The following is a 25,961-nucleotide window of genomic DNA, read 5'->3' as shown; positions in this document are numbered from 1 at the left end:
CAACGTGTCTTGTTTTATGCTAATAAAATCAGCCAATCTCACACACGTCGTACTGCCAACTGTACTGCTTTATTCAACTTCGCTGTCCAAAATACTTCGCATCTCACGTAGAACAACAAAACATTTCACTCGCCCCATAAAATGAGCCAATCACCTACATGTGCACTTCAGGGACCAAATGATATTACCCAATGCAATAAGTACGCAGTCGGTCGTGGCACAAACGACTCATTCGGGGGCATTTTTTCTCGTTTGTCCATTTAGCCGCGACCACACCTCTGAGGGCAGGTTCATGAGCCGCACTAAAATCCACCTGCGGCCGTGAATAATTGAACCCTCTTTTGTAATCTGTCACCATCCGTCCCAAAAATGGACGTTCGGCCCGGGCCGGGCCATTCCGCCCAGCTCTGGTTTTGCTACTGTATCAAGGTGGTTTGGACTTTTTGGTAGCATCCCCAAATCATCCACCCCGGCAAAATGGTGATTTTTCGATTTGAAATGGAGCACCACTACCCCCTGCTGGCGGGTTGGCTCATTACCACTCCTATGGCGTTTTGCTTTATTTGTCTGCATGGAAATGATACGGCTCGGTCGAACGTTCTGGTGTTAAAACAAACAACTGAGGCTCTTTTGTTTTCTTTGCGTTTGCATTTTTCAGTCATCTTGAAGCGGGAGCGCCAAATAAAAAGCTTAAAGCAAACATGCTTGGAATCTTATTGGGAGAAAAAAAACAACAACAACCAAAGAAATGTTAAAAGTTTATTTGAGTAAGTTTAGGTGTGTCATTTAAAAATTCATCAGATCGCTCAGATTTTCACTTCTTGAGGCCGGTCAGGAACAGAATTTGCAGCGGTTAACGATGATTATTTGCAGTTCAGCGGTCGCAAATGTGTCCATTTGTTTTGGGAACCGCTCCTCCATTATTCACTGTTGGCATCTTGATGCCAGGGAAACGAATAGAAGCAAGTTTAGGATCTTCATTTGGACCAATAGTCCTTTGTCACCATCTTGAAGCGATGCGCCTTCACTGTTTGCGCTGTGTTTTCACTAATTACAAGCGTGATGACATCAGCGCTGATGTCTGACGTGACATCCCGAGTTGTAGTCTTGCAGTCAGAGATGGTCACGTGACTCTCTTTTGCCGGTCTGTCCTCTATCCATAACCTGGATATCCTTTCGATATCGTCCCTCCGGCCTTACTCATAAAATAAGATTCGGGTGTCTCCGGCTTTCCTCTTAAAGCACTTTCTGCCACCCCGCAGAAAAATAAAATAAAAAGTGCCAGTGCATTGTGAGAGGTTTCAGAATTCATAAACAATATTTAATGTGCAGTAGCTGGCTAATTTTCTCTTCGCGTTCACGAGCCACTCACAAACTGCTTGCACCGACATAGGCTTAGAACAGTCGGTACTTGACCCGTTTAGAGACAGCCGAAAACCCACTTCCATCCTTGCTTAGTCCGAACTTTATGAAAAAACTTCTCGTCCTCCATCTCCGAAATCAGCATCGGTCGGAGCGAACCGTTCCGTCATTGGGGTAGAATGCCCCTCTGCCGGCAATGAAGACTGCGTTCAACCCAAACGAGTGGAGTCGATGACTTTGGGCTGTCAGTGCCCAGCCAGCCTCCCGCTGGAGACGCAGGCTGCGTGAAAGCGACTCAAGTTAATGTTCATCGGGGTCTTCGCACTTCCAAGTTCAAGCTTCTTCATTTCGCACCGCAGTCGTCACACGGGCATTTATGCTTGCTAAGTTGACTCCGGTTGACGAATTTGACCTGACACAAATTGCAGCTGAAGGGTTTTTCTCCTGTGTGCTTCCTGGCGTGAATGTTCAAATTCCCTTTCTGTGCAAACTGTTCACCGCAAACCGAGCAAGCGAAAGGTTTCTCGCCAGTATGCGTCCTGGTATGTTTCCTCAAACTGCCTTTCAGAGCAAACCTTTTACCGCACGCCGAGCAGGGAAAAGGTTTCTCCCCAGTGTGCGTCCTCATGTGGATCACCAGGTTTCCCTTCTGCGAGAACTTGTCGCCGCACACAGAGCAGGAGAAGGGTTTCTCCCCGGTGTGCGTCCGCATGTGCTTCATCAAGTTCCCCTTCTGGGAGAAATGCTCTCCGCACACCGAGCAGGAGAAGGGTTTCTCTCCCGTGTGCGTCCTCATGTGTGTGGTCAGGTTGACCTTCTGGGAGAAGCGTTCACTGCAAACAGAGCAAGGAAATGGTCTCTCGCCGCTGTGTGTCCTCATGTGGATCATCAGGGTGCCTTTGAGCGAGAAGCCGCCACCGCAGACGGAGCAGACGAAAGGTTTCTGTCCGGTGTGGATCGTCATATGGCCCGTCAAGCGCTCCTGTCGGTTGAAGCTTTTGCCGCAAAACGGGCAGATGAAGATTTCCTCTCCTGCGTCGTCGCCCCGAGAACACCCGAAGGCCGCATAGCCAGGAGAGTCTCCGTCGCGGCTACGGCAATGCCATCCTCTCATCTTCGGCTCAAGCTCGCCTTCATCTTGCTCATCCTCGCCTTTAACAATGACTCGGATCACCGGGAACTGGCTGAGCTCAGCCGCCTCCTCCTCTTTATGGTTGTCATCGTTGTGACGTCTTGCTCGATGCTCGCCGCCCTCCTGACTGACATCCACTTCCTCATGTTCCTCCTTGACGTGGGCCGGCTCCGCTCGCAGCTGCTGGACGCCGTCTGCAGGACACAAGACAAACGTGCACGATCGTCAAATTGTACTGCATCCACGATTGGGCTGCAAAACGTGAAATTTCAAAATTGGTGACATCAATTCAAGGGAAAGGAACAGATTGACTGGCAGGACAAAAACGTATCCTGTGAGAACAGAAGAACATAAACGATGACAAAAAGTTCAGACCAAAAAGCAGAAAAAAAAAAGAATTTTTTGCAAAAAGAAGCTTGTCAAGCCGAACAGTTACTAACACTTTTGGCTTTTGTAACAGCACAACAATCAGGATTCAGAGATGGCTTTTGGTGCAAAATAAGAATTTATTTACTCATATGTAATGAACATATGAACACCCTCTCTCTCTCTCTATATATATATATATATATGCCAAAAATGGCCCCTAGGTATGAGTGTTCGTCTCATTGTGCCCTGCGATTGTCTGGCAACCAGTTGAGGGTGTCCCCCGCCTACTGCCCGAAGACAGCTGGGAGAGGCTCCAGCACCCCCCGCGACCCTCGTGAGGAGAAGCAATACAGATAATGGATGGATGCCAAATATCTTCTTACATCTATTACTGTACCGCGTTACTTTCGCTTGAGGCCCATCTCGTGCAGCTTAGCTTTTTTGTTGCAGTCGGTCGACACGCATGACGACGACATTTGTGCACTTGAAGCAATTCGGTGAATAAAAGCTTGCACGTGAGAGTGAAGCCAACCTCGCGCGTCCGAATCCATCCGAGAATGCAGCAGTGGACGTGGTTGTGGCTTCTTTTTTCTTTGAGAAAGTTGCTCCTTGGCGTCCGCTATCCTTCTCTCATCATCCATCCGAATTTTCAAGCGCGCAGCGCGGGATGATGACGTCATTCCAAACAACCCAAGTGCTCGGACGACACATTTGACAGAAGTCAACTTCGAGCTGACCGGGCTCTGGGCTGTAGCATGCTTGCTTTTGCTAACTTCCGCCGCTCTTTGTCGAATGAGCAAACGTGCTAAGCTAGCCGGAGACGCTTTCTCAAGTAGGCCGAGAAGTCGAGTGACGCGAACGTCAACTATCGCGAGCCGATGACCCAAGAACACAAGTCGGGGAGGGCGGACGTCAAGTTGGTCAAGCGGCCGGACGTCTCGCTCAAATTCATCCGCTTTGCTTTGCTCTCCTCCAGGCTAGCTTGCTCGTTGACTTTCGCCTTCGCTCGACTCAATTGAACCGACGTCGATGACGTCACACCAACCACATTTACCACACGATCCAACTTTATTTCTGGAGCGCCTTTCGCAACAGCTGGAGCAGTAACAAAGCGCTTTCCATATGGTGTCATAAATTCATTAATAAATCAAATAAATAAACAGGAAATTAGAATACAAACCTAAAAACATTCATATTACCCATTAAAAAAATACCAAAACGATGTCTTCATAAAAAATAAAAAAACGGAATAAATAAATGCTCATTTTGAATAAAATAGCAAATAATAATATATCAACAGTGGAGATTTAAAAATAATGGTAATTAATAATGAAAACATAAAAGACAACATAAATCGGAATTGAAAAAACATTCATTCATTCACAACAGCTGATAGTATTTTTTTTATCAACTAGTAGGCAATGCATTGTGTTCTCAAAATGTATTAGACTAAAGTCAACTAATAACAACACAATACTTGTTCTAATAGTTATTTTCATTTACTGCAATATACTAAATTAAAATGTAACTGAACAAGCATATATATATATATATACTGTTCGACTGATCAAATTCAAATGTAAATTATTAAAATTCAATTGAAAGTAAACGAGTATCGCATCTATCGTGTGATTTTATATTTTTATGTATATATATATATATATATATATATATATCTTGTGACAGAAAGTAAAAAATGACTGAGTCAACCAATCTATTAGGTGAACATATTCAAATATAAGAACAAAAAGCAGTAACATTGACTTGATCAGAAAATGATCATGTATGGAGGCATATTGCTGCTAAATGAGAGAGGGGAAAAAAGGTCAGTGTCATGTTAAAAGGTGACAAATGTTCAAGTTTCATTTAGAATGAGCTAAAGTCACCACGTCACCTTTAGAATGAACCCAAACCACATGACCACACGGCAGCCGATCACGTGGAAGGTAAAAATGACCACGTTGCAACGTGATGTTGACTTTTTTCCTTCCTGTTGCAGAAGCAACAGGCTTGCGTAGTCAAGCAATTCTATAAACGATGTATCCATGAGCATCTGCGCATGCCAGCAACATCTCGTGACAGGCAGAACAATCAATTCCTCGCCCACTCGGGGGCAACAAGCAACTGACGGACTGGCGTGGGCGTTGCGCTAGGTAGCGTTAGCGGCACACTTGTGTTTCTTGACGTTGTACTTTTCCGAGAATTTCTTGTGGCAGGCGTGGCAGCTGAAGGGTTTCTCGCCGGTGTGCGTCCTGGTGTGTCTCATCAAGTGTCCTTTCTGTGAGAAGCGTTCTCCGCAAGAGGAGCAGGAGAAGGGTTTCTCTCCGGTGTGCGTCCTCATGTGTCGAATCAAGGCCGAGCGCACGCCGAAGCGGCCGCGACACACCGAGCACGAGAAGCTTTTTTCGCCCGTGTGCGTTTTAGTGTGTGCGATCAAATTGCCTTTGATGGAGAACCTTTTGGCACAAAAGGAACACGCAAAGGGTTTTTCGCCCGTGTGCGTGCGGGTGTGTCTCTGCAAATCGGCTTTGCTGCCGAAGGTTTTGTGGCAGTGGCAACATCCCCAGCGTGCGCCGTCACCGTGACGCCTCGCGTGTCTTCGCAGTTGCGCCTCAGTCGCGCACGTTTGCTCACAATGAGGACATTTGTGGCGGGCGGCTCGCCGATCGTCGGCCGAAGGTGAGGCGGACGGGTCGCCGTTGTGCCGCGGTCGTGGGGAGACTCTCCTCCTGCTGCTTTGGCAGTCATCATCTTCATTCTTCACAAAGACGCCCACGATCGTGGCTTCCTCCTTCTCCTGTTTCACGCCGGAGAGCCCCTCCGCCTCCGCCTGCCGCTCACCGGGAACTTCTGCTTGGCCCACATCTGCAGGACACCACATCACAATCAATACAATCATCAATATTTTGTGCTGATATTCAGTTGCAGTCAAATGGAAAATATTGGCGTCACCATTTTTTGGAAGACAATAATCGCCAATATGTAACTTAAGCTAATTTCTTACACAACTTTTCAGATTTGCTACTTTTTTTCTTATCTTAAATAACTGTCATGCTCAAGAGCATGTCTCCTAAAGTTCAATGAAAAATTCAGACATATATATATATTGAAATGAATAAAGAAATCTTATTGATACAAATATTGATCATAGGTAGTGCTCTCCCACCATAGTTCACATTATATCTCAAATTACATACTTAAATATTGTCATTTCAAATTAACGTGAACAGTTACAGTAAATGTTTTTTAAATTTTAAAGTGTCAAAATCCTGATCAAATGAATGAATGCCCATTTTTAAATTTGAAAAGTAACTTAAACTTGAGTAACTCATTACTCGACAAAGATGGTAATATTGTGAAAGAAACATGTTACTTTCCTACATAAGTAACTAGTACGATGTAAAATATGACATTTTGAAAGTAACTTGGCCACCAGCGCGGAGAAAGTTTCAACAGTTTTTGAATATTTTTATGTCACTGAATCCGGACATCACATGGGATTTTCCAACAACGTTTTTGAAATCTCCCATATTGGTGTTGAATAAAAGCTTAAAACCAATAATTCCCAATTTCGACTTCTGCACTCCCCGTATGCGCCAACTGTGCCGAGACTGCCTTTTCAAATGACTTAATCTGATCGGCAAAATTGGCGATCGGCTGCAGTGTCATAATTTGCCAATTGATCAATGACGTCATTCGATCGGATCCATCAAATAAAACATTCCAACAAACATATTCCCGTTGTCTGCAGCCATCGTGAAGAATCCAAGATTTCTCAGCATATGAATGTGTTGCAAGTCTTCTTGTCCCGAGTAAAATCAAGCCGATGACTGAAAATGAATGCTGAAAAGGTGTGGAATATTCTAAATGTGGGCGAGTGGGAACTGTGAGAATGTGGCGAGCGTTTTACACGAAAGGTATGAGGAAATGCCTTTGATTGAGCTGATTGTTTTGGAATTTGGAATGGGAGTGATGTGGCAGGAAGTCTTTTGCAGAAGGTCTCGTGGGCAACTAATGGGCCGTTTTTAGAGTGAAAATGTGGAATTGTGGAAACGCTGTTCATTTTTTGCAACGACAACAACCGCGTCCTTGGACGGTTTGAATGTGTGCAATCCGTTCACAAGATGGAACGATTGGAAGGAGTGAGGTGGGTTGTGCAAGTACCCGCTGTGCTCGTGTTCGTGCGCGCGTCCAGGAGTTGCCGCTGTCGCCGGTTGTCCTCTTTAGTCCGACAAAGTTCCTCCTCGTACTCGGATATTGTTCTCGCCAACAGCGCGAAGATTTCCTCCACGGCCGCACTCAGCCGCTGCTCGACCAAATCTCGCAGCAATTTCATTTTACACATGCTTTCACGACGGTAAATAACAACAGCTAGCTCGCTAGTTAGCATAGGTTGCTAGCTTTCCGCCGCGAACAAGCCAAAATCGCTTCAAAAGCGCGGCGTGGTGACAAAACGTGTCTACTAAATTAGGGACGTCTGATCGGGGAACGATATATATATATATATATATATATATATATATATATATATATATATATATATATATAAATACAATTTAAAAAATGTGTTTTATTTTTCTTACTTAACTATCAAACTAAGCTGCTAAGCGGGGTGTTCCTTACTTCCGCCTATTTCTTCTTCGTTGCTGTTTTGTGCTTCGAACTCGCATTCGTGTCACATTATTGCCATCGCCTGGCTTGGCCAACGACGACAACAAACATTCATAGTAATAATAAGTAATAATGCATCCATCCATCCATTATGCGAGCCTCTTACGCGGGCGTGTTGGAGCACATCCCAGCCGTAAAAATAACAACAATAATGCATATTTACAAATTATTTCAAACTAAAATAATCCCTGCTTTTGCATGCTTTTCCTGTCTTTTTGCCCCCCCCCACACACACAATGCAGAATGTGCAAAACAATAAATAAAAAGGGGATCTAATCTAGTTTTCTTGGAAGAGATTAGCAGTACGTGGATAATAAGGTTAAAAACAAATCATTCCGATGACATTTAAGTGGACAATTTGTAAGAGTACATTTATTGTTGTGAACTCGCCATGAAGATTGGCCACAACACGTTTCAATTTGGAGAAGGAATTTCCTCCATGGCTTTTCAATGAACAACATGAGCACACTTGAAAGGTTTGATGTGTTTTATTCGTAGCAGTTCCACTAGTCTTTCTAGTTGTGAGTTACACAGGGTGAGATACACAACTGCAATAGGATGATATTTATGTACACACCCCCCCCCCCCCAAACAAAAAATAATAATCTCAACGTCTCCGCCGTTGACGCCTAGGCATTAAAATCCATCTGAGTGCTGCTGCCCTCGCCGGCGCAGTCGTGTTTGTTGAGTTGATGCTTGTGGGAGAATTTGCTCTCGCACGTGTGGCAGCTGAAAGGTTTTTCGCCCGTGTGCGTGCGGGCGTGCACGTTGAGCGTCCCCTTGATGGAGAATTTCTTGCCGCACACGCTGCACGAGAAGGGCTTTTCTCCTGTGTGGATGCGGGTGTGTCCTATCAGGTGCCCGCGCTGAGCAAAGCCTTCGCCGCAGAAGGAGCACTTGAAAGGTTTCTCGCCGGTGTGCGTGCGCATGTGCTGGATCAAGGCGGGGCGCACGCTAAAGCCGGCGTTGCACTCGCTGCACTTGAAGGGCTTTTCGCCCGTGTGCTTCCTCGTGTGTCGCATCAGGTTGCCTTTGAGCGAGAAGCGCTTGCCGCAAAAGGAGCACGTGAAGGGCTTCTCACCCGTGTGCGTCCTCATGTGGTAAACCAGATGCGCCTTGCGGATGAACCTCTTGGGGCAGACGGTGCAGCTAAAAGGTTTTTCTCCCGAGTGGATCATCATGTGCCGCTGCAAATCGGACATCTTGAAAAAGGCAGAGTCGCACAGAGAACATTTGAAGTGCTTGGCGTCGAATCGCACGTGATCGGGGGGATAGACCTTCGGCGCCGGGGGGCCGCCCGCTTTCTTGTCGGCGACCGGCACGCGGACGGGCCGCGACCACCGAGCTGGCTCTCGCGTTTCGCTCTTGACCGGCACGGGATGCGGCTCGCCGCTTTGCGCCGCCTCGCCATCGCCACGGTCGTCGTCCCGCTGCTGACTCGGCGCTCGGTGTTCTTTGGTGCGGCTCGGTTCGAGCTCCTCCTCCTCGGAGCTCCACTCCCGCTGCTCCTCCTGCTCGGGGGCGACGTCGTCTTGACTGAGGTCTGCGGGAGCGCAACAAGACGACGGCGCAGTTAAGAACATTTTTCGAGCGGACAGCGCAGGAAATGCACAAACGTGAATGCCGTTTGTTTTGGTTGTGCCCCGTTTTTGTTTTTGTTGAGCTGAGAATGATGTTGGACTTCCTGTGGTCAGGCTTACAATAGGTTGGGATTTTTCACGGTAGTTTGTGTTCATTCTTTCATTCCGTTACCGGTAATTAATTTTTAGAGCCGTTTACGTTTCCAAAAAAGAAAATCATTATATTATTATATATTTAATTGATTATACGTGATGTACTGGGATGCAATACATTCTACGACTGAACTTTTATTCAATGGTGTACTTTTGGTTGGCTAAAGCTGAGTTTCGTTTACCATTGCAGTATTATTATTTATTTATCCCCCCTCTGCACTATGGACAGACTTTTGGAGGGTTTCCTTCCACTTGTATATGTTGTGGGACGTAAGTATACATGGGGATTTGACGATGACACGCTAAGAGTCTCTTTGATAACAAAAACATGACGCAACGTACGTGCATTTTAGGTGACGAGACGATACGAAACTGTTAGCGTGTGGCCCGTCAGACGATCCAAATTGATGACATCCCTTTACGATTCTATTAAAGTAAACAAGACATACGTTTGATCGACTTTGTCCTTGTGCTGCTGTATCAGAACAAGTTGACGTTGTTAAAATGTTCGTGTTGCTTGAAGTGAAATAATGCCAAATCAAATGTTTTACCACTTTTATCGGTCTGGAATGCATAATCTTTAGTCAGCGATCAGAAAGTCTGGCTGGAAACCTTGGATGCTGAAATTTACTAAAACGTGAATAAGACTAAATCTAAATCTTAAACACCTGCCAAAAACACCACTGGATCTCATGCCGCTTAGTTAACGTTGTCGGATCGTTTTACGCAGTAAATGTTGGCCACTCGCCATCCTTTGCAGCCTCGTGGTCAATGACGCTAAACTTTGTCAACTGTGGAAAGCCCGTTGCGACTCTTTTGTGATCAACTTGATTTGACCACAGGTGGAAAGGTATGGCACTAAAAAGTTGAAATTAGACAGGGAGAGGGACAGACAAATGCAGCGATGGAGAAAACAGTGTATGGAAAAGAAAACAGCCCCTGCCTGCAAGGAGAGGCAGCTACTTGGCGAGAAGGATGTGCACGCCATGCTCACCTGAAGCCAAACTCTCTCCCGCTGGAGAAAAAAAAAAGAAAGAAAGCTGACATTGATGTCTTGCAAGGAAACATTGCAGAACGCAAAATGCGCTGATGGCGAACCAACCTGCTGCGCTCGCGTCCATGAGCGCGTCCAAAAGTTGCCGTTGTCGCAGGTTCTCCTCTTTTGTTCGAGAAAGTTCCTCCTCGTACTCGCTTATGGTTCTCTCCAACACCACAAAGATTTCCTCCACGGCCGCATTCAGCCGCTGGTTCACCAGAGCTCGTAGCATTTTCACTTTACACATTCTCACGCGATAATAACAGCAAACAAACCAAAAAAAGACCTCGGCACTCACGGCTAGTGTGTGCTTAGCATGTGCTGCTAACGTCCGTTGCTCTTTGTTCGCAGGCTAGCAAGCTAGAGGGACTCGCTTCAAAGTGCCCCCAAAAGCCGAGTTGGCAATGAACTGCAAGGTTTTGTCTCGCTTGGATTAACAAATCGGGAATGACAAAAAAAAGGAGCAAAGGCCAAAAATGATGAGTAACTTTTACGTCCAAGTTAGTTCCCGCTTATCGACGTAAAGCTAATTTGACGCCTCCAGCACCGCGTTATTTCTTCTTCGTCGTCGCATTTTCAAGGCACGTTTGGTGCCTTTTGGCTCATTGACACCATCTAGCGGCCGTTTTAATATGAACATGTTCGATTACATTTTGGTGCTGATTCTACCTCTTTAAAACGATATTCGTACATGATTGTGATGTTTCCCCTCATGACAATACAAATCAGACTATTATAAACACGTTTTGTTGTATTAATTTTATCACTCATTAAATCAATTTCCTAACAATATTGAGGGGTTACAAATGATCTTTTCGGCCCAAAAATGTCACCGTTTGAGTTATTGGATATCGCACAGTTATCTTTCATTAGCAGCATTTCTTACATTATTGTGACATTTTTTTTAAAATATGAATTGAAATAACTAATTTCTGAATGACATTTTTTTTCTACGCTTCCGATCTCCCTCAATAGAACCTTTCCTTTTTTACTTACGTTACAAAATGAAGTGATCATCTACAGCACAATTTTATCCACCATTAAAGCAAATATAACCTTGGGACTTTTTTTTTAAACAATAAAATGTTACCATTGGCTGGATTTCATAAATTATGACCTGTTGATATTTTTTCAGAATCAGAATCAGAAATCCCTTTATTGTCATTGTACTCAAGTGTGCAACGAGATTAGAGAGCTCCCCTCTCCAGTGCAATACAACAATAATTCAGTTAACTATATAAATTAAATTTCCCTCGTTTCCCAATGACTTTTAGTCTCATAAAATAAAGAATTTTGTCTAGAAATGCAATATTAATCCTGTAGCAGTTTGACATACAAAAGGCATAACATCATGATTTAATTTTCTCTTACTTTATTTTTATGACGTTCCTAATTTTTCTTCTGAGAAATTGTAACGTTGCAAAAACCTTCTCAGGCAACATGACGACTTTTCACATGTCATTTTAAGACTTCAGCGTTAAGAGGGGCACTAACTCGTTCACGGCACGAGCCATCTCAACCGGAGGAGCAGGGTTTCTATACTCGAGCCCCTCCCGGATGAGCGGGCTTTCCCAAAAACTCCTTTCGGCCGCTTGGAGCCGCCATCTTGCTCCTTCGGTTGCACGGTTCCGGTGTCTTTCGATTGCGGCAGCTCACATCAGACGTTATCTGACGGCACCTAACACATTAAGCAGCTGAAGCAACTCTAGAAAATAATTGGAATTGGGATTGAAAGGGGAGCAATGGGAACCCCCCAAGCCCAGCCGTGGTCACACACCAACGAAGAGAACACAAGGCTGAGCGAGAGACAGAGAACAATGGGCACAACAACAACGGTTAAAGAGTGCAAGAAGTTGTCAGCATTTTGATTTTGATGCAGCGCCAAAATAACCTTGGTTTAATTTGATGGCTTTTTAGCCCAAACCGAAATGCTTCAAAATGCAGCCATGATTTGAGTGTTTTTTTTTTAATCCCGTGGCCTGTGTTGGAGTGGCGCCGGTTTTCTGCGCAGCACACGCGTGTTGGTCCAGCTGATACTTGTAGGTGAACCTTTGCTGACACGCTTGGCACGTGAAGGGCTTCTCCCCCGTGTGCGTCCTGGCATGCTTGATCAAATGCGCTTTCTGAGCAAAGCTTTGGCCGCACTCGGTGCAGCGAAAAGGTTTCTCCCCCGTGTGTCTACTCAGGTGCGCCACCAAATGAGCTTTTCGCGAGAACTTGTGAGCGCAAACGGAGCAGGCAAAAGGTTTGTGGCTCGTGTGCGTCTTGGCGAGGCGTCCCCGTGCCGTGCTGTCGCTGAAGGTCACGCCGCACAGTGAGCAGGGGAAGGGTCTTTCTCCCGTGTGAGTCCTGGCGTGCGTGATCAAGCTTCTCTTTCGGGATAACCGCTTGCCGCAAACGGAGCACGGGAACATTTTCTGGCTGGCGTGCGTGCTCATGTGCTGGACCAGCGTCGAGCTGACGCAGAAGCTCCTGCCACACGTGGAAGAGGAGAAGGGCTTTCCCCCGGTATGCGTCCTGCTGTGCCTTATCAGAGTCGATTGATCGCGGAATTTGCCGTGGCAGATGGAGCATGAGAACGGTTTCTCGCCGGTGTGCAAGCGGGTGTGTGCCGTCAAATGAGCCTTGCGGGGAAATCGTTTCCCGCTAAAGGAGCAGGCAAACGTTTTCTCTCCCCCGTGTGTTCTCGTGTGGGCTCTTAAGTGTCTCTGCTCGGCAAATGTTTCGTCACACCGGGAACATTTGTGACTTTCCACGCGATCACCTTTGGAGTCCTCGTCTTCAGCGTCATCTTCGTCCTTGTCAGACTTGGGAGAGTTTGAGAAAGGAGCCAAGTGTCCGTCTGCTTCCAATTCTCTCTTCTTGGCACTTTTCACCACCACACAATTGACGGGCACTTCCTCCTCTTCCTCTTTCACACGGGGGTGGGTGGGTGGGGCTCCGGCTCCTCCCCGTCCACCCTGAAGATGCGCTCCAGCTGCTGTTGGATGTCTGCTGGGTACAGGAGGACAAAAGCACACGTCACGTCGGTACTTGCGAGTGCCCCAGCTTGCAAGTGTCTCCAGTTACGAGCCGTGGCTCTGTGTTGCCAGAAGGGCAACAACCGATGAGCCGATACGTTCCCTTCATCACTCCGCACTGACGGTTACAACAGTCTGGGATTTGTCATTAGTTTGTTTTTATTATTATTATTTTTAATTAGTTTTTATTTGTCAAAAATGCTTTGTTGTAGTATTTTTTAATTACCGTACCACTGTATGTACTTGTCAAGTGCAGAATGACAACTCTCGAACGACTGTTTGACCTTCCTTCTTCAGGGCGGATGTGCGACAAAACCAAAATCAAAACATTTTGATATTCATTGAAAAAGATAAAAACAAATGATATTTTCGCAATAATTTGTTCATTTTATAAATGTTATAAAATGTGTCTTTTGTTTGTTTGCAGCATGTTCATTTTTATTTTAATTTGTTAGCATTGTTTTTTTTTAGTTTGATTAATTCATTTACGGGTCAACTGCGGACATCCCCCCTCCAAGTTGAACCAGGGTTACGTTCCGAGCCCTATCGTTATTTATTTATTTTTTTTACCTGACTTTGCGATGTCGACTGACTCGACTCTGAGTCCATGACGCCGACAGTCATCACCCTCTGATTCTCACCATCAGGTCATCTTTACGATTTACAACCCATTGAATTCATGCATTTATTCTTTTAAGCAAAAAAAGGCCACAATGAGTATTGTGGAGTAAAATCAATAGCACAACTGGCATCCGCAAAACAGCGACAGGGAGTGTATAACTAACGGTCTGCAGAATTTGAAGTGCAATTCATAACACAACTTACAAGGTCAGATTAGAAACATCACAACGTACGATTGGAAGCTACTGGAAAACCAGCGATGACCCCCCCCCTTTTTTTTTTCTATCAGGAGCGTTTTCCAACGAGGTGACTTGTGGGCAACACACCGTAAAAGAACTACAATTCTAAAATAACTGCTGGAACCTCAGCTTTGAGCTATATATTAGTAAAAGCAGCCCAGGCAAAATAAGTTCAATGAAAAGATCAAGTTATGGCCGTTAATTCTGCATGAAATGGCGAGCGCTTCGACCACATCGATGGGTGGACGATCGCTTGATCTGCCAACAACACAAAGCAGCAACTGTACCTCAAGCAATTTCCTGAAAATGAGGCAGAATTTTTCGGGGGTAAGTACTTTGGCACGACACCGGCAACACGGTCACTTGCAAAATACCAAAGTGTAGCCTCGAATGCAACCAAAAAACGCCAAGCTTATCTTGTAAAACGTGATCGCTTCCTCAACTCATTCTTGACTGCACCTATATTCAAATTAAAGTCTTAACTTCTAACTTAAATTCATATTTAAAACGTTTTGTGTTCAGTGGTAATGCCTTACAAAAAAAGCCCACTAGTAACTGAGATCATGATTGGCTGTGCAATGAATTGAGAATTTACGAGTGAGAAAAGAAGAGAACACGCGCCTGCAAACGACACTTTTTTTCTCTCTCAGTCCGATTTAAAAGTCACAAGCGCCGGCATCTTTTGTTGGATTCTGCCCTGAACGACAAAAAAAAATCAAAGAAAGAAAAAAGCAGTGTCTTTTCGGTAGCTGACAAACAAAATACGATTTCTTCCAAACTCTTGTTTTTGTCCATTGTTAGCAAAACGCGCAAGCTGCACTGCGCATGCGTGAACTTGTCACCAGTGTTGGCTGGCATCGACCGTGCGTCCCGAGGGACAAAAAAAACATCCTGCGACAAAACATTTACAGTTGTCATGTTGTGTACACATGTATAAAATCCTTGCATCAAGTTGCAACAATGCTTTTTCTCGAAACGGGCGCCAGACAGCTGGACGAATCAACGCAGGCAAACAATGGAATTGTTGCATGCGGCAAGGGTCGCGAAGACTAACGAGTCGCGTAATAACGCTAAATAACATTGAAAAGCATTACATTCAAGAAAGAAAAACGGGACATGGCTCAACACACATCTTATGTTTATGAAACTAACTACAACAAAAGCAAATTCTCTCGCTCTCTTTCATTATTACACCTTTTAATTTTGTAAATACACATACAGAGTATGTTAAAAAAAAAAAAATAAAACCCAACAAACTCGCCCTAAAATCTCCTTAAAATTAAGCTGAGTGTCTAAAAAGTGAAACATGCCACGTGATTCGAAAGCGTTTTGCCAGTCAAGAGGCAGGGCTCCACATACCTCGAGTAAACAGGATTCTGCCAGTCCCCCAAACCAAAAGGAATTGCAATCGTTTCATTGGCCGCACACCAAAGTCAACATTTTTATATTTTAACGTGATCACTTCTCACATTAAAGCTCGAAATCTCTCACGTCAAAACGTGATGGATCTTTTCTTTTTTCTTCTTGGTGTGGCAGGAATCCGCTTCTGTATGTTCATTGGATGACAAATCGTTGGCTCCATTACGGTGAATTCAATTTGAACATTTTTTTTTCCAAAGGACATTTAAGGCACATAAACACAGACATAGATGTTTTGAAATGCAATCAAACAAAACACACCCAGCACAATAAACTTTTTGGAATCTACACATTGAGCTGAGTTTGAGAGCGGCTGCTCTCACCGCGAGCACACGCGTGTTTGTCCAGCCGGAGCTTGGAAATAAACTTTTCGCCACACGCGGGGCAGTCGAAAGCTTTGTCTCCCTTGTGACTTCTCATGTGTTTCACCAGCTTGGAATGAAATCGGAAGCTCATGTCGCACACGGAACACAAAAGCGGTTTCTCTCCAGTGTGGATCCTCATGTGTTCCACCAGACTGGCCTTTCGAGGAAACTTTTTCTCGCAGAAGGTGCACATGAAACGCTTCTCGCCTGTGTGCAGGCGCGTGTGCCTCAAGAGAGACGAGTGGACGCTGAAGCTGGCGTTACACACCTGACACGTAAAGGGCTTTTCGCCCGTGTGCGTTCTCATGTGGTTGACGAAGGTGGACTGAAACCTGAAGGTGGCGTCGCACACGCCGCAGGTGAACGACTTGTTGCCCGAATGCTTTTTCATGTGGCCGAGGAACGTGGAATGAAACTTGAATGTCATGTTGCAAGTGGAACACCAGAAATGTGGCTCCTCTCCGGCCTGCGCCGAAGGCTCTCCCGGACGGCAGCTCGCAGCGTCGGCCACCGCGTGACTCTTGGCGTGTCTTTTCAAATGTCTCTTACTGCTGTATGTTTTGTCACACTGAGGACATGGAACCAGTTTGTTGGCATCTTTAACGTCTTCCCCGTCGGCGTCAGACCTCTCCTCACTTTCATCTTCACTCTTGACGATGACGCACGTCACTGCCAGCTTGCTGAGGTCGGCCTCGTCTGAATTGTCCGGTTGCTCCGCCGCCTCTTCCTTGACGAGGGGGTGCGCTGGCTCTCGCGCATCTGTGGCACACAAGGACGCAAACGTTGACTCGGTTAAGCCGGCCATTCCAACACAGGCTAATGCATTGCTCGTACGAGAGGCAGCCTAAAGTTCCCGTGTCTGTCATTGAAGTTTGAATTTTTACTCGGCCAAATTAATGTGAGCATGGGCAGTATAGAATTTTTAGTGAGGTGCACTTTATTTGAGGAATTAAAAAACGCATTTTACAGTCTTCGATTCAGTTTCAAGTTTATTGGGATACAGTTCCTAACAAAAAAAAAATCTGATTCAAATAAACAATTTACGTCATTCAAATTCAGTTTTTTAATTCCCCCCCAAAGTTTTCAATTCAAATATTCAAGTTAAGCAATTCACATTAAATTCAACAATATTCAAGTTCACTTTCTAGTGGCACAAACATCAGCCCATAGACTCATTCAAGTCAGACTTAAGTCGAACTTCACCGAATGCCAACGCGTGGAATGCGCTGCTAACGCTAAAGTGTGGCGTGAAAAAGACACACACAAAAAAAAGAGAAGCAACCTGGCGTTTGAGCTTCCACAAATGTGTCGAGAAGTTGCCGCTGTCGCTGATTCTCCTCTTTGGTTCGACAAAGTTCCTCCTCGTAGTCTGCAATGGTTCGTTCCAACACCGCAAAGACTTCTTCCACGGCCGCACTCAGCCGCTCGTTCACCAAAGCTCGTAGCATCTGGACTTTAAACATCTTGCCAGGAGGACGACGAAGACGACGACGAAGACGACGACGAAGACGACGACGAAGACGACGACGAAGACGAAGACGAAGACGAAGACGGAGACGGCGGCCGCGGCACAGCACGTGTTGTGGCAGCCTTTTGTTCAGCTCCAAGCTAGCGTGTGAGGCTAATTCCTGGCACGGCGGGATGCATTATACGTCACAAAAAAACAAAAACAAAAGATGTTCCCAAACCGCGTATGAACACAGCGTCGAACGTCTTAAACCACACCGCACGGACTTGTATGATTGTTCTGTGGCCCCTCCGCAGACCGCGTTCCGACCTGGGATGGTGGACACTTTGCGCATGCGCACTGACGCCACATTGGCTTAAGCGAAACGCATTTCCTGAACGGTGTTCTGCCAAAATGTGCTACCCGCACGAATTGTCCTACCGTAGACTGAGTTGACAGCCTGATCTGTCAAAATATGCCTCCCATCCCAAACTTCCTACCAGAGGCTAATTTGTCAGCAAAGTACTACCGTGGGCTTTAAAAGCATATAGGTAGAACTAAAAAAAAAAAAATCCATTTTGACAGATCAGGCTGTCAAATCAGCCTCGGGTAGGACATTTGGGCAGAACGCCGGATCGGTTTACAAGCGTACTGCGCATGCGCCCGCCATTTTATGAAACCTCAACTGGGCAGTCGGAGGTGAAAATTTGTAACGTCGAGCTTATACCTCGGCTCATATGTGCCGTGCATATTTTCTTCTTTTTTTTTTTTAATGCCAACGCAGTCTCTGCTTTCGTCTCCAAACGATCTCGCATCTATCTTGTCCGTGTAGCTTTTAGCTCTTTAGTTGCGAATAAAGAAGGAGAGGTGTGTAAATTGTTGCTATTGTGTCCAAATGGGTGCATAAAAGGTCGGCCGTTGAAGATATTTTGTTGGAAAGATCAAAAGAAGAGTAGGAGGAGGAACGTTTGGGGACGAAAGAAGAAAAGTGCGACAACGATGGACACGCACACAACAGGTCCATAATCGTCCTCTTATGTATTAGCTTCCAATTTCAGTCTGTGGGATGTGCACCTTTTTCTTTTGCGAAAACGTAAGTGATAAGGCAAGAAATCAGATTATTGTAAACAACAACTATATTGTTATTGCTGTTCTTCTCAACTTGTGGGGCCATGGACAACATGCTTTTTTCCCCCTGTCGTACTACAATGACATGTAATTGCACATCCACTCCAGTAGTTGGCAGTGGCGCTCTCCTTGCTCGTTGTGCAAAGCGAGTATTAATTTGACGCTGTTGGTTTGTTTTTTGCAACGAAAATGCTATTATTTAGAGTTGCGGTGGGGAATTGGTGGTGGGGGGGGGGCGTAACAGAAAATAATTGAGAAGCACTGCTGTATGGAGACATTCTAAAATGTGATGTGATGCGAGTTTGCCTTCTTGTGTCGTCCAGACGTCCATCAACTGGAGCTCTCCCGCTTGAAGGAAAGAAAGGAGGAGCTCAAGCTACGCCGCGTTAAAGATGAATAGAATAGAATAGAAATCCCTTTATTGTCATTGTACTCAAGTGTGCAACGAGATTAGAGGGCTCCCCTCTCCAGTGCAATACAACAATAATACAGACAAATATATCAATTAGATAAATAAATAAGACTGAATAGGGCATATAGAAACACATCACAATGCTGTTTTGCAAGGTAAGGGTGGTCTCGTGTGTGTGTGAGAGTTCAGTATGGAGATGGCTCTCGGAAAGAAACTGTTTCTCAGTCTATTGGTCCTTGATTTGATGCATCTGTAGCGCCGGCCAGAGGGCAACAGGTCGAACAGGTGTGAGTTTGGGTGGGTATTGTCTTTGACGATGTTGAGGACAAGGAGGAAGCAGAGATACGCCAGCTGAAGGAGGAAGAGCAGGAAGTGGACATCAGCCAGGCGGACGACATGTGCGTCATTGTCAAGCTGGAAGGCGAGGAGGAGGAGGGCCAGCGGTCACACAGCGACGACGGCACCAACACATTGAGCTGCTCGTTCTGCAGGGAGGCTTTTGCGCGCCGCGATGCTCTGATCCAACACACCAGCCAGCACGTGAGCCCAAAAACATTTTCCTGCTCCGTGTGCCACATGACTTTCATTTTCCGCTCCACCGTGATGCAACACACGATAAGCCACACGGGCGAGAAAGCTTTCACCTGGTTTCTCCCGAAAGATGAATTTGGCCACGCACACTGGCGAGAAGCCCTTTTCCTGCTCGGTGTGCCACGTGACCTTTGGCTTCCACTCCACGTTGGTCAAGCACATGCGCACGCACACGGGCGAGAAGCCCTTCACGTGCGCCGCCTGCAACGTCAGCTTCAGCGTGCAGTCGTCGTGCGCTCGCACACGGGTGACAAGCCGTTTGTGTGCGGCGTCTGCGCCAAGCGCTTCACCAGGAAGGTCCACTTGAAGGAACTCGCCATCGTCCACACGGGGGACAAAGCCTTTTCCTGTTCCGTCTGCAACGCCGCGTTTAGCTTCCAATCGTCCATGTTGAGACACATGAGGACGCACAGCGAGTAGAACTTCATCCAACGTTGTGAAACGTTATTCTGGGAGAGAATGCCTCAAACAAATATTTGAAGTTTAGATTAGATTTGTAAATGCTGCACAGGAATGAACAATTATTGAATCATTTTTTTCTTTTTCATTTGTTCAGACAAATGGAGGCCCTTTTTTTTACCTCTACTAGTTTCGACGTGCAACTGCCGTCCGTCTTCTTCGGGAGCTTTGAAAAAATGAAAAAAAAGTCCTCACTTTCACGTGACATCCCTTCAGAGTATATGGACCCAAAAATTCATCTTGTCTTCTTTATGTTAAATTGTCCATTTATTTACTTATTTTTTTTCATTCGCTCAGACAAACGGGGCTCTTCATCTCAAACTAGTAGAAGTAAAAGAGTGAAAAAAATGAAAAGAACTTGTAGTCGTAGTTTGATCCATCTTAGGCAACTCGCTAAGCCATACCTTTGCTCCATCTTGACGAGATTGCCTGCATGCACTGGACTTTGGAGTCAGCCAGTCCTCAGGAAGAAAACGCTGCCGGAGGTGGCGAGGACCAAGCGCGGCCTCAGCGAGGGGCATCGTGCCTTTTCTGTTGCCGGTCCTTCCCTATGGAATGAGCGTCCATTGAATGTGAGGCAAGCCCCGCCCCCTCTCTGTCCGCTTTCATGCTATCTATTTTCATTTGTCTTCAAATTTCCCTCTAATCTCGACGACAGCACCTGGAAAGCGCTTTTTTGCAGCTCCGGCTGTTGCTCGATAAAAAAAAGTTGGATTGTATCGTGTTGCGTTCTGACCGAGTCTTGCGAGTCCCCACCGAAAGCTCGGGTCCCGTTGCTGTCTCCTGCTGCTGCAAGGTTGCCATGGTAACGATGGGAATTAGCTTTGGCATTTACGGGACAGAATGTCAATGGTTCACATTTTTTTATTTATGAAATGAAAAGCATTGCTCAATTGAAACAAGAAGTGGTGTGCACAGCAATGACTGTGATTGTGGCGACGGCGTTTACGGAGGATGAGATGATTCTCAGATGCTCGATTGATATTACTCAGTTGAAATGTGTTGAAGAGTTCAATGAAAATTGGACAGAACTCTGTCGAATTTTCAGTCGTGGACTTCACGCTTGTAACGGGCGCGCACACACAGCATTTTCATGACCTCCACTCACATTTACAGCACACCTATTGGATCTGCACATGACAAAGCAAACGCAATCAAGCACATTTTCCACGTAGGCCGCAGAGACGCAGACAGAACAAATTGCAAAAACACGTGAGCATTTGAGATCGGAGCACACGCACACAATCGCAAACAAGAATGGCAGCCTTGGGAACCAGACGGGAACGGACCTGAAGAGGAGGGAGCGAGCGCGACCCGTTTCCACCGACACTCCCCTTGTCATGGAAATCATCAAATGTGAGGACGGCCGAATAGAAAGCGCGATTTTTCCAAACTGCACTTGCTCGGTCGATGGCCCTCGTGAAAAAAAAAAGAATAGCCGCCCTGATATCTGACCGGTTCCATTTCCCGGACTCCAGAGAACGGTCCAAATTATCGGAACAAAACGTGGATCGGTTGTCGAGTCTTTATTTTTGTTGAATATAAAAACAAACACGCATTGAGCACATTGAGTTCATTAAGGCTTTCATTTGCATCCATGTGGCAACTAAGCTGCCAGTAGTACAAATGGCGGCAGGTCGCAAAATGAGACAAAAACATCCACCAGTGTGGGATTTCAAGCCACTTTGCAGTTTGGGATCCCTCTCGCTCTCATTTGGGATTTTGTGTGATTTTTGCTCTTCAGACAAATAAAATGTGCGTTCACGTGAGTGACGTCATCATCGTAATTCAGTCCGCGAAATTCAGATTTTTTGTTGTTGATGTTGACATGACAGTGACAAAGTCTTGCACACATCATTTTGGCGGTAACTTGTTCTTGACTTTGTTCCGTGACCAGTCTTGTTCCTCAATTTACTCGTGGCGTTTACCATTTTGCATCCAAACTCCAGAGAACGTCAAGAGATAAACCGCTCATTATTTAGCGTGTCTACTACAGACACGCTTCTTTCCACAAAAAGCTCATCTTGCCTTTTGATTCAGAAGGCACTGTTTTCAGTGAATCCAACCCACATTCTCGTGTTCATGACAAATGACACTTTTCTCCCCCCTCCCTGTGAAAAGAGTCTCTCCGCTTTCCTTTGGTCGGTTCGACGACTTCACTGTCCCAAACGCAATATTGAGTGGGTGTCGAGGCATCAGTCCAAATGCCCTCAAAATGGCTGCGGGCAATACGGGCCATTGGGTCCATTGCTCCCGAAACTTGTTCCAAAATAACGGGTACATTTTTGGCTCGCAGCGGGCCAAACTCAGAAAGCAAATAAGCCGTGATTGGTTGTTACTTGAGGCCTGAGCAACGGCAATGTCATTTTTAGTCCACAAGAAGTGTCACAATGCCACGGAGAGATGGCCACAAACGGCTGGATTTCTTCTGCTTACTTTATATTTCACAAACGAAACATTAAACAGAATGCCGCGCGTAGAACATATGATTCCATCCATATTATCGTCAAGAAAAAAACGACAATCGCAATTTCATTCATCGGCTAAAGTAAAGTGCGTTTGAGTGCCGCTGCTCTCGCCGACGGCGCACGTATGTTTGTCCAGTTGATACTTGTAGGCAAATTTTTGCCGGCACAGCTGACAGCCAAAGGGTTTCTCCCCCGTGTGCGTCCTCATGTGCGTCACCAGGCTACTCTTGGCCGAGAACCTCTGACTACACACAGAACAGGAGAAAGCTTTCTCGCCCGTGTGCGTCACCATGTGGATGCGGAGGTGCTCCTTTTGTGCAAAGGTTTTGCCGCACACGGAGCAGGCAAACGGTCTCTCACCCGTGTGCGTCCGCATGTGGTTGACCAACTTGGAATGAAATCGGAAGGTCATGTGGCACACGGAGCAGGAGTAGGGTTTCTCCCCGGTGTGTATCCTGGTGTGCTCTTTCAAGCTGGTCTTTCTGGGAAACCTTTTGCCACAAAAGGAGCAGCAGAAGGGTTTCTCGCCCGTGTGCGAGCGCATGTGCCTCAAGAGCGACGAGTGGACACCGAAGCTCACGCCGCACACCTGACAGGCGAAGGGCTTCTCGCCCGTGTGCGTTCTCATGTGGTTGACGAAGGTGGAGTGAAAACGGAAGGTCATGCTGCACACCGAGCACGAGAAGGGTTTGTCGCCGGCGTGGATTCGGCTATGCTGGATCAAATGTTCCCTTTGCGAGAACCGCGCGCTGCAAAAGGAGCAGCCGATGGGTTTTTCCCCCATGTGGCACCTCATGTGTCTTTTCAAGTTCTTCCGGTGGGAAAACGTTTTGTCACATTGAGAGCACTTGGCGAGTTTGCCTGTGCCTCTGGAGTGCTCTTCGTCTTCAACGTCGTCCTCATCATCATCATCGTTGTCTCGTTGGGCGCTCAAGAGAGGAGCCGGGCAGCTGTCGGCTTGTGATCTTTGCTTCTCTTCACTTTGGCTGGCAGCAAAGTGGCACCACTCAGCTGCTCCTTCTTCTTCTTCACTCTTGACGATGACGCGGGTGACCGGAGGTTTGCTCGAGTCCGTTACTTCCTCCTCCCGCTGCAGTCCTTCAAAGGGCTCTTGGTCAATATGGGAGGTTGGCTCTTTGGTGTCATCAGGCTCCACCCCGGAACCCCACTCCTGTTTCTCCTTCTGTTGATGCTCAGGGGGAACCTCTTCGTGACGTACGCCTGAAGATACCACGAGACAAATGCGCATGATTTGGAAAAGTCAACTCAGACAATAATGTGCTACAAAACAGTTGGAGGAAGACAAGATACGAGTGCAAAGACACGTTTTGCCTCGGGTTCCCCTCTGATCTAGAGTGGAAAGAAAAAGGCCTACAAAGCGCAATTCATCTGTCAAAAACAAATAAATAATCCTCATAATTTGTCCACCGTGAATGTCACCTATAATCTACACAACTCAGTAAAAATTCAATCTTGAGAAAAACAAAAATGGACACCGGGAGATAACGTGGTCACAAAAGTGTTTTCAAAATGAATCAATCGCATTCAAACTTGAAGTGCACCTGATCAACCCCAAAGAAAGTTCAGCTGTTCTCGTTCAATCGATCAAGTTTTACACTTTTCACTTTTTCAAAGTGCCAGTTTCAAAACCATGATGTGAAGACATTTTACTTCCAAGGCATCCACTTTGAGATTGTACTGGCGAAGAAGTAGGAAGTCCACTTACGAAGCAGGAAGGCACGCTGCGGGTTCGGGAAGCGCGCACGCTCATCTGTAGTTCAGGTTAGCTTGTTTATGCAACGGTTTAAAATTGACGCTGCATGCTGCTTGTGCATTGTACAGAGAGCCGTTAGCCATTCGGGGGCTTCTGTTTGTCGTCGTAGTTTTGACTGAGTCTCGTGATTTGGTGACATCATCAGTGGACATCAATACGAATCGTGGTCTTTTTTGCTGGACCGGTGGAGATGCTGCGGTTTGCTCGCATCACGCCAGAACACATTTTCATTCATCCGTTGGGGACATTTCAAATGGGTTTGTTTTTCTTGTATGTAATGAAATCGGGTGTCTTACTCTGTAGCCGAGACACATGAATGAGATGACACATTGCTGTCACATGTTCTAAACAGCCAGTAATTCCTGCAGGTCGGACAAATATTTCAATGTAGGGGTCTTTAATCCTGTTCCCTGAGGTCAACACAGCAGACCTTAGAGGAACAGGAATAATGTATGTTTGGTTCATTATAAGGGGGGGAGGCAGGCCCAGTTACACGTACACAATATTCTAATAGAAAAAGAGAAGACATGAGAATAAATTTGCTATTTTCAGAGAGTTTTTAACCTCCAAATATTGACAATTCACACTCTTATTTCTCTATGCTAACAAATGACGAGATCCTGAGAATGGAAACCGTGGAAGCTCTGTGCAGCCCAAGGCTTCTGCTACTACAAAACTCTCCGGAAAAAAGTCGGCTAGAACAGCGAAACTTGATTTTGAAGTCACTGTCTTTACTTTTCGAAATGGCCACAGTGTGCACGGACACTCATTCCACATTTTGAATGCTGAACACAAAAACATCACAGAGACATGTCAGCAGTTTTGTATTTTGACTTTCTCTCGCTCCCAATTCAGTTGGAGAGGTTATAGGTGACATCAACGGTGGGAAAATCCACTTCTACCCCAAGAAGAAGAAAATGCTAAGAAATGACCAGCCCTGTCACAAATGTCATGAGATCGAGTGGCATGTTAAGTGAAAAACCAACCTGGCGTGTTTGCGTCCACGGGAGATTTGAAAAGCGATTCGAGCAGTTGTCGTTGTCGCAGATTCTCGTCTTTGGTTCGAGAAAGTTCCTCCTCGTACCCACTTATGGTTCTTTCCAACACCACAAAGATTTCTTCTACGGCCGCGTTCAGCCGCTGGTCCACCAAAGCTCGCAGCATTTTCACTTTGCACATCTTCGCACTATAATGGCAGCAGCACTTTTGTTCGGAGCTAACAAGCTAAGCTAAGCTAAGCTAAGCGGAGAACCTTCCAAGTACGCCCATGTGGGATCATTAAAAAAAACCGTTACGTGTCGTCTTTTTCAAAAGAACGAAACAGAAAGGTTGGCTGTATAAATAAAAACATTCAATAAGTATCGCTCGCTTAAGCAACGATTGGAAGCTGACATTAACTTCGTTAGCGATGTCTTGCTAATATCCGCCGTTCTTCTTCGTCGGCTTTTCTCGCCGGCAAAAAGGGGGCACAGTTGCGACATTGCTGCCATCTCTCGGTGGCTTTCTGGCGTTGCTGCATTCTCGCATTTCTCCATTACACGCACACGTCCGCTTTTTTTTTTTTTTTTGCTCAGCCGGACATAGATCTGTCATCTGGAGAGCAATGGCAGGAAATTCGATGTTTTCGTAGGATGGAACCAAGGGGCAGGACCATTTTTTTTCCAATCCAAATTTTTAGTGTCATCATTTCAACATATTGGGCTGCAAGTTCAAAA

General features: G+C 45.9%; 3 protein-coding genes across 3 annotated transcripts; all 3 read right to left on the bottom strand.

Moving 5' to 3' along the window:
- Positions 1-739: 739 nt before the first annotated feature.
- On the bottom strand, positions 740-7,523 carry LOC148337685 (uncharacterized). The gene is made up of 5 exons (XM_088297121.1): positions 7,028-7,523; positions 5,022-5,728; positions 4,758-4,916; positions 3,396-3,840; positions 740-2,688 (listed from the first exon to the last, which is right to left on the bottom strand). Exons 1-5 carry the CDS (start codon positions 7,251-7,253, stop codon positions 1,706-1,708), a joined length of 2,520 nt encoding a protein of 839 aa, XP_088153247.1. The 5' UTR covers positions 7,254-7,523; the 3' UTR covers positions 740-1,705.
- A 480-nt stretch (positions 7,524-8,003) lies between these two features.
- Positions 8,004-17,982, bottom strand: LOC148337684 (uncharacterized). The gene is made up of 7 exons (XM_088297119.1): positions 17,250-17,982; positions 15,892-16,726; positions 12,228-13,351; positions 11,811-11,938; positions 10,370-10,655; positions 10,262-10,282; positions 8,004-9,077 (listed from the first exon to the last, which is right to left on the bottom strand). The coding sequence occupies exons 1-7, from the start codon at positions 17,428-17,430 to the stop codon at positions 8,164-8,166; spliced, it is 3,489 nt and encodes a 1,162-aa protein (XP_088153245.1). The 5' UTR covers positions 17,431-17,982; the 3' UTR covers positions 8,004-8,163.
- A 4,022-nt stretch (positions 17,983-22,004) lies between these two features.
- On the bottom strand, positions 22,005-25,783 carry LOC148337683 (uncharacterized). The gene is made up of 2 exons (XM_088296799.1): positions 25,233-25,783; positions 22,005-23,693 (listed from the first exon to the last, which is right to left on the bottom strand). The coding sequence occupies exons 1-2, from the start codon at positions 25,423-25,425 to the stop codon at positions 22,537-22,539; spliced, it is 1,350 nt and encodes a 449-aa protein (XP_088152925.1). The 5' UTR covers positions 25,426-25,783; the 3' UTR covers positions 22,005-22,536.
- Between the last annotated feature and the right edge of the window lie 178 nt (positions 25,784-25,961).

The sequence above is a fragment of the Idiotropiscis lumnitzeri genome, chromosome 5 (genome assembly GCF_059441095.1).
Source record: "Idiotropiscis lumnitzeri isolate Australia: NSW breed Sydney's pygmy pipehorse chromosome 5, RoL_Ilum_1.0, whole genome shotgun sequence".
NCBI lineage: Eukaryota > Metazoa > Chordata > Actinopteri > Syngnathiformes > Syngnathidae > Idiotropiscis > Idiotropiscis lumnitzeri.
Note: the sequence above shows the minus strand (reverse complement) of the source record. Positions and strands in the feature narration are given on the sequence as shown.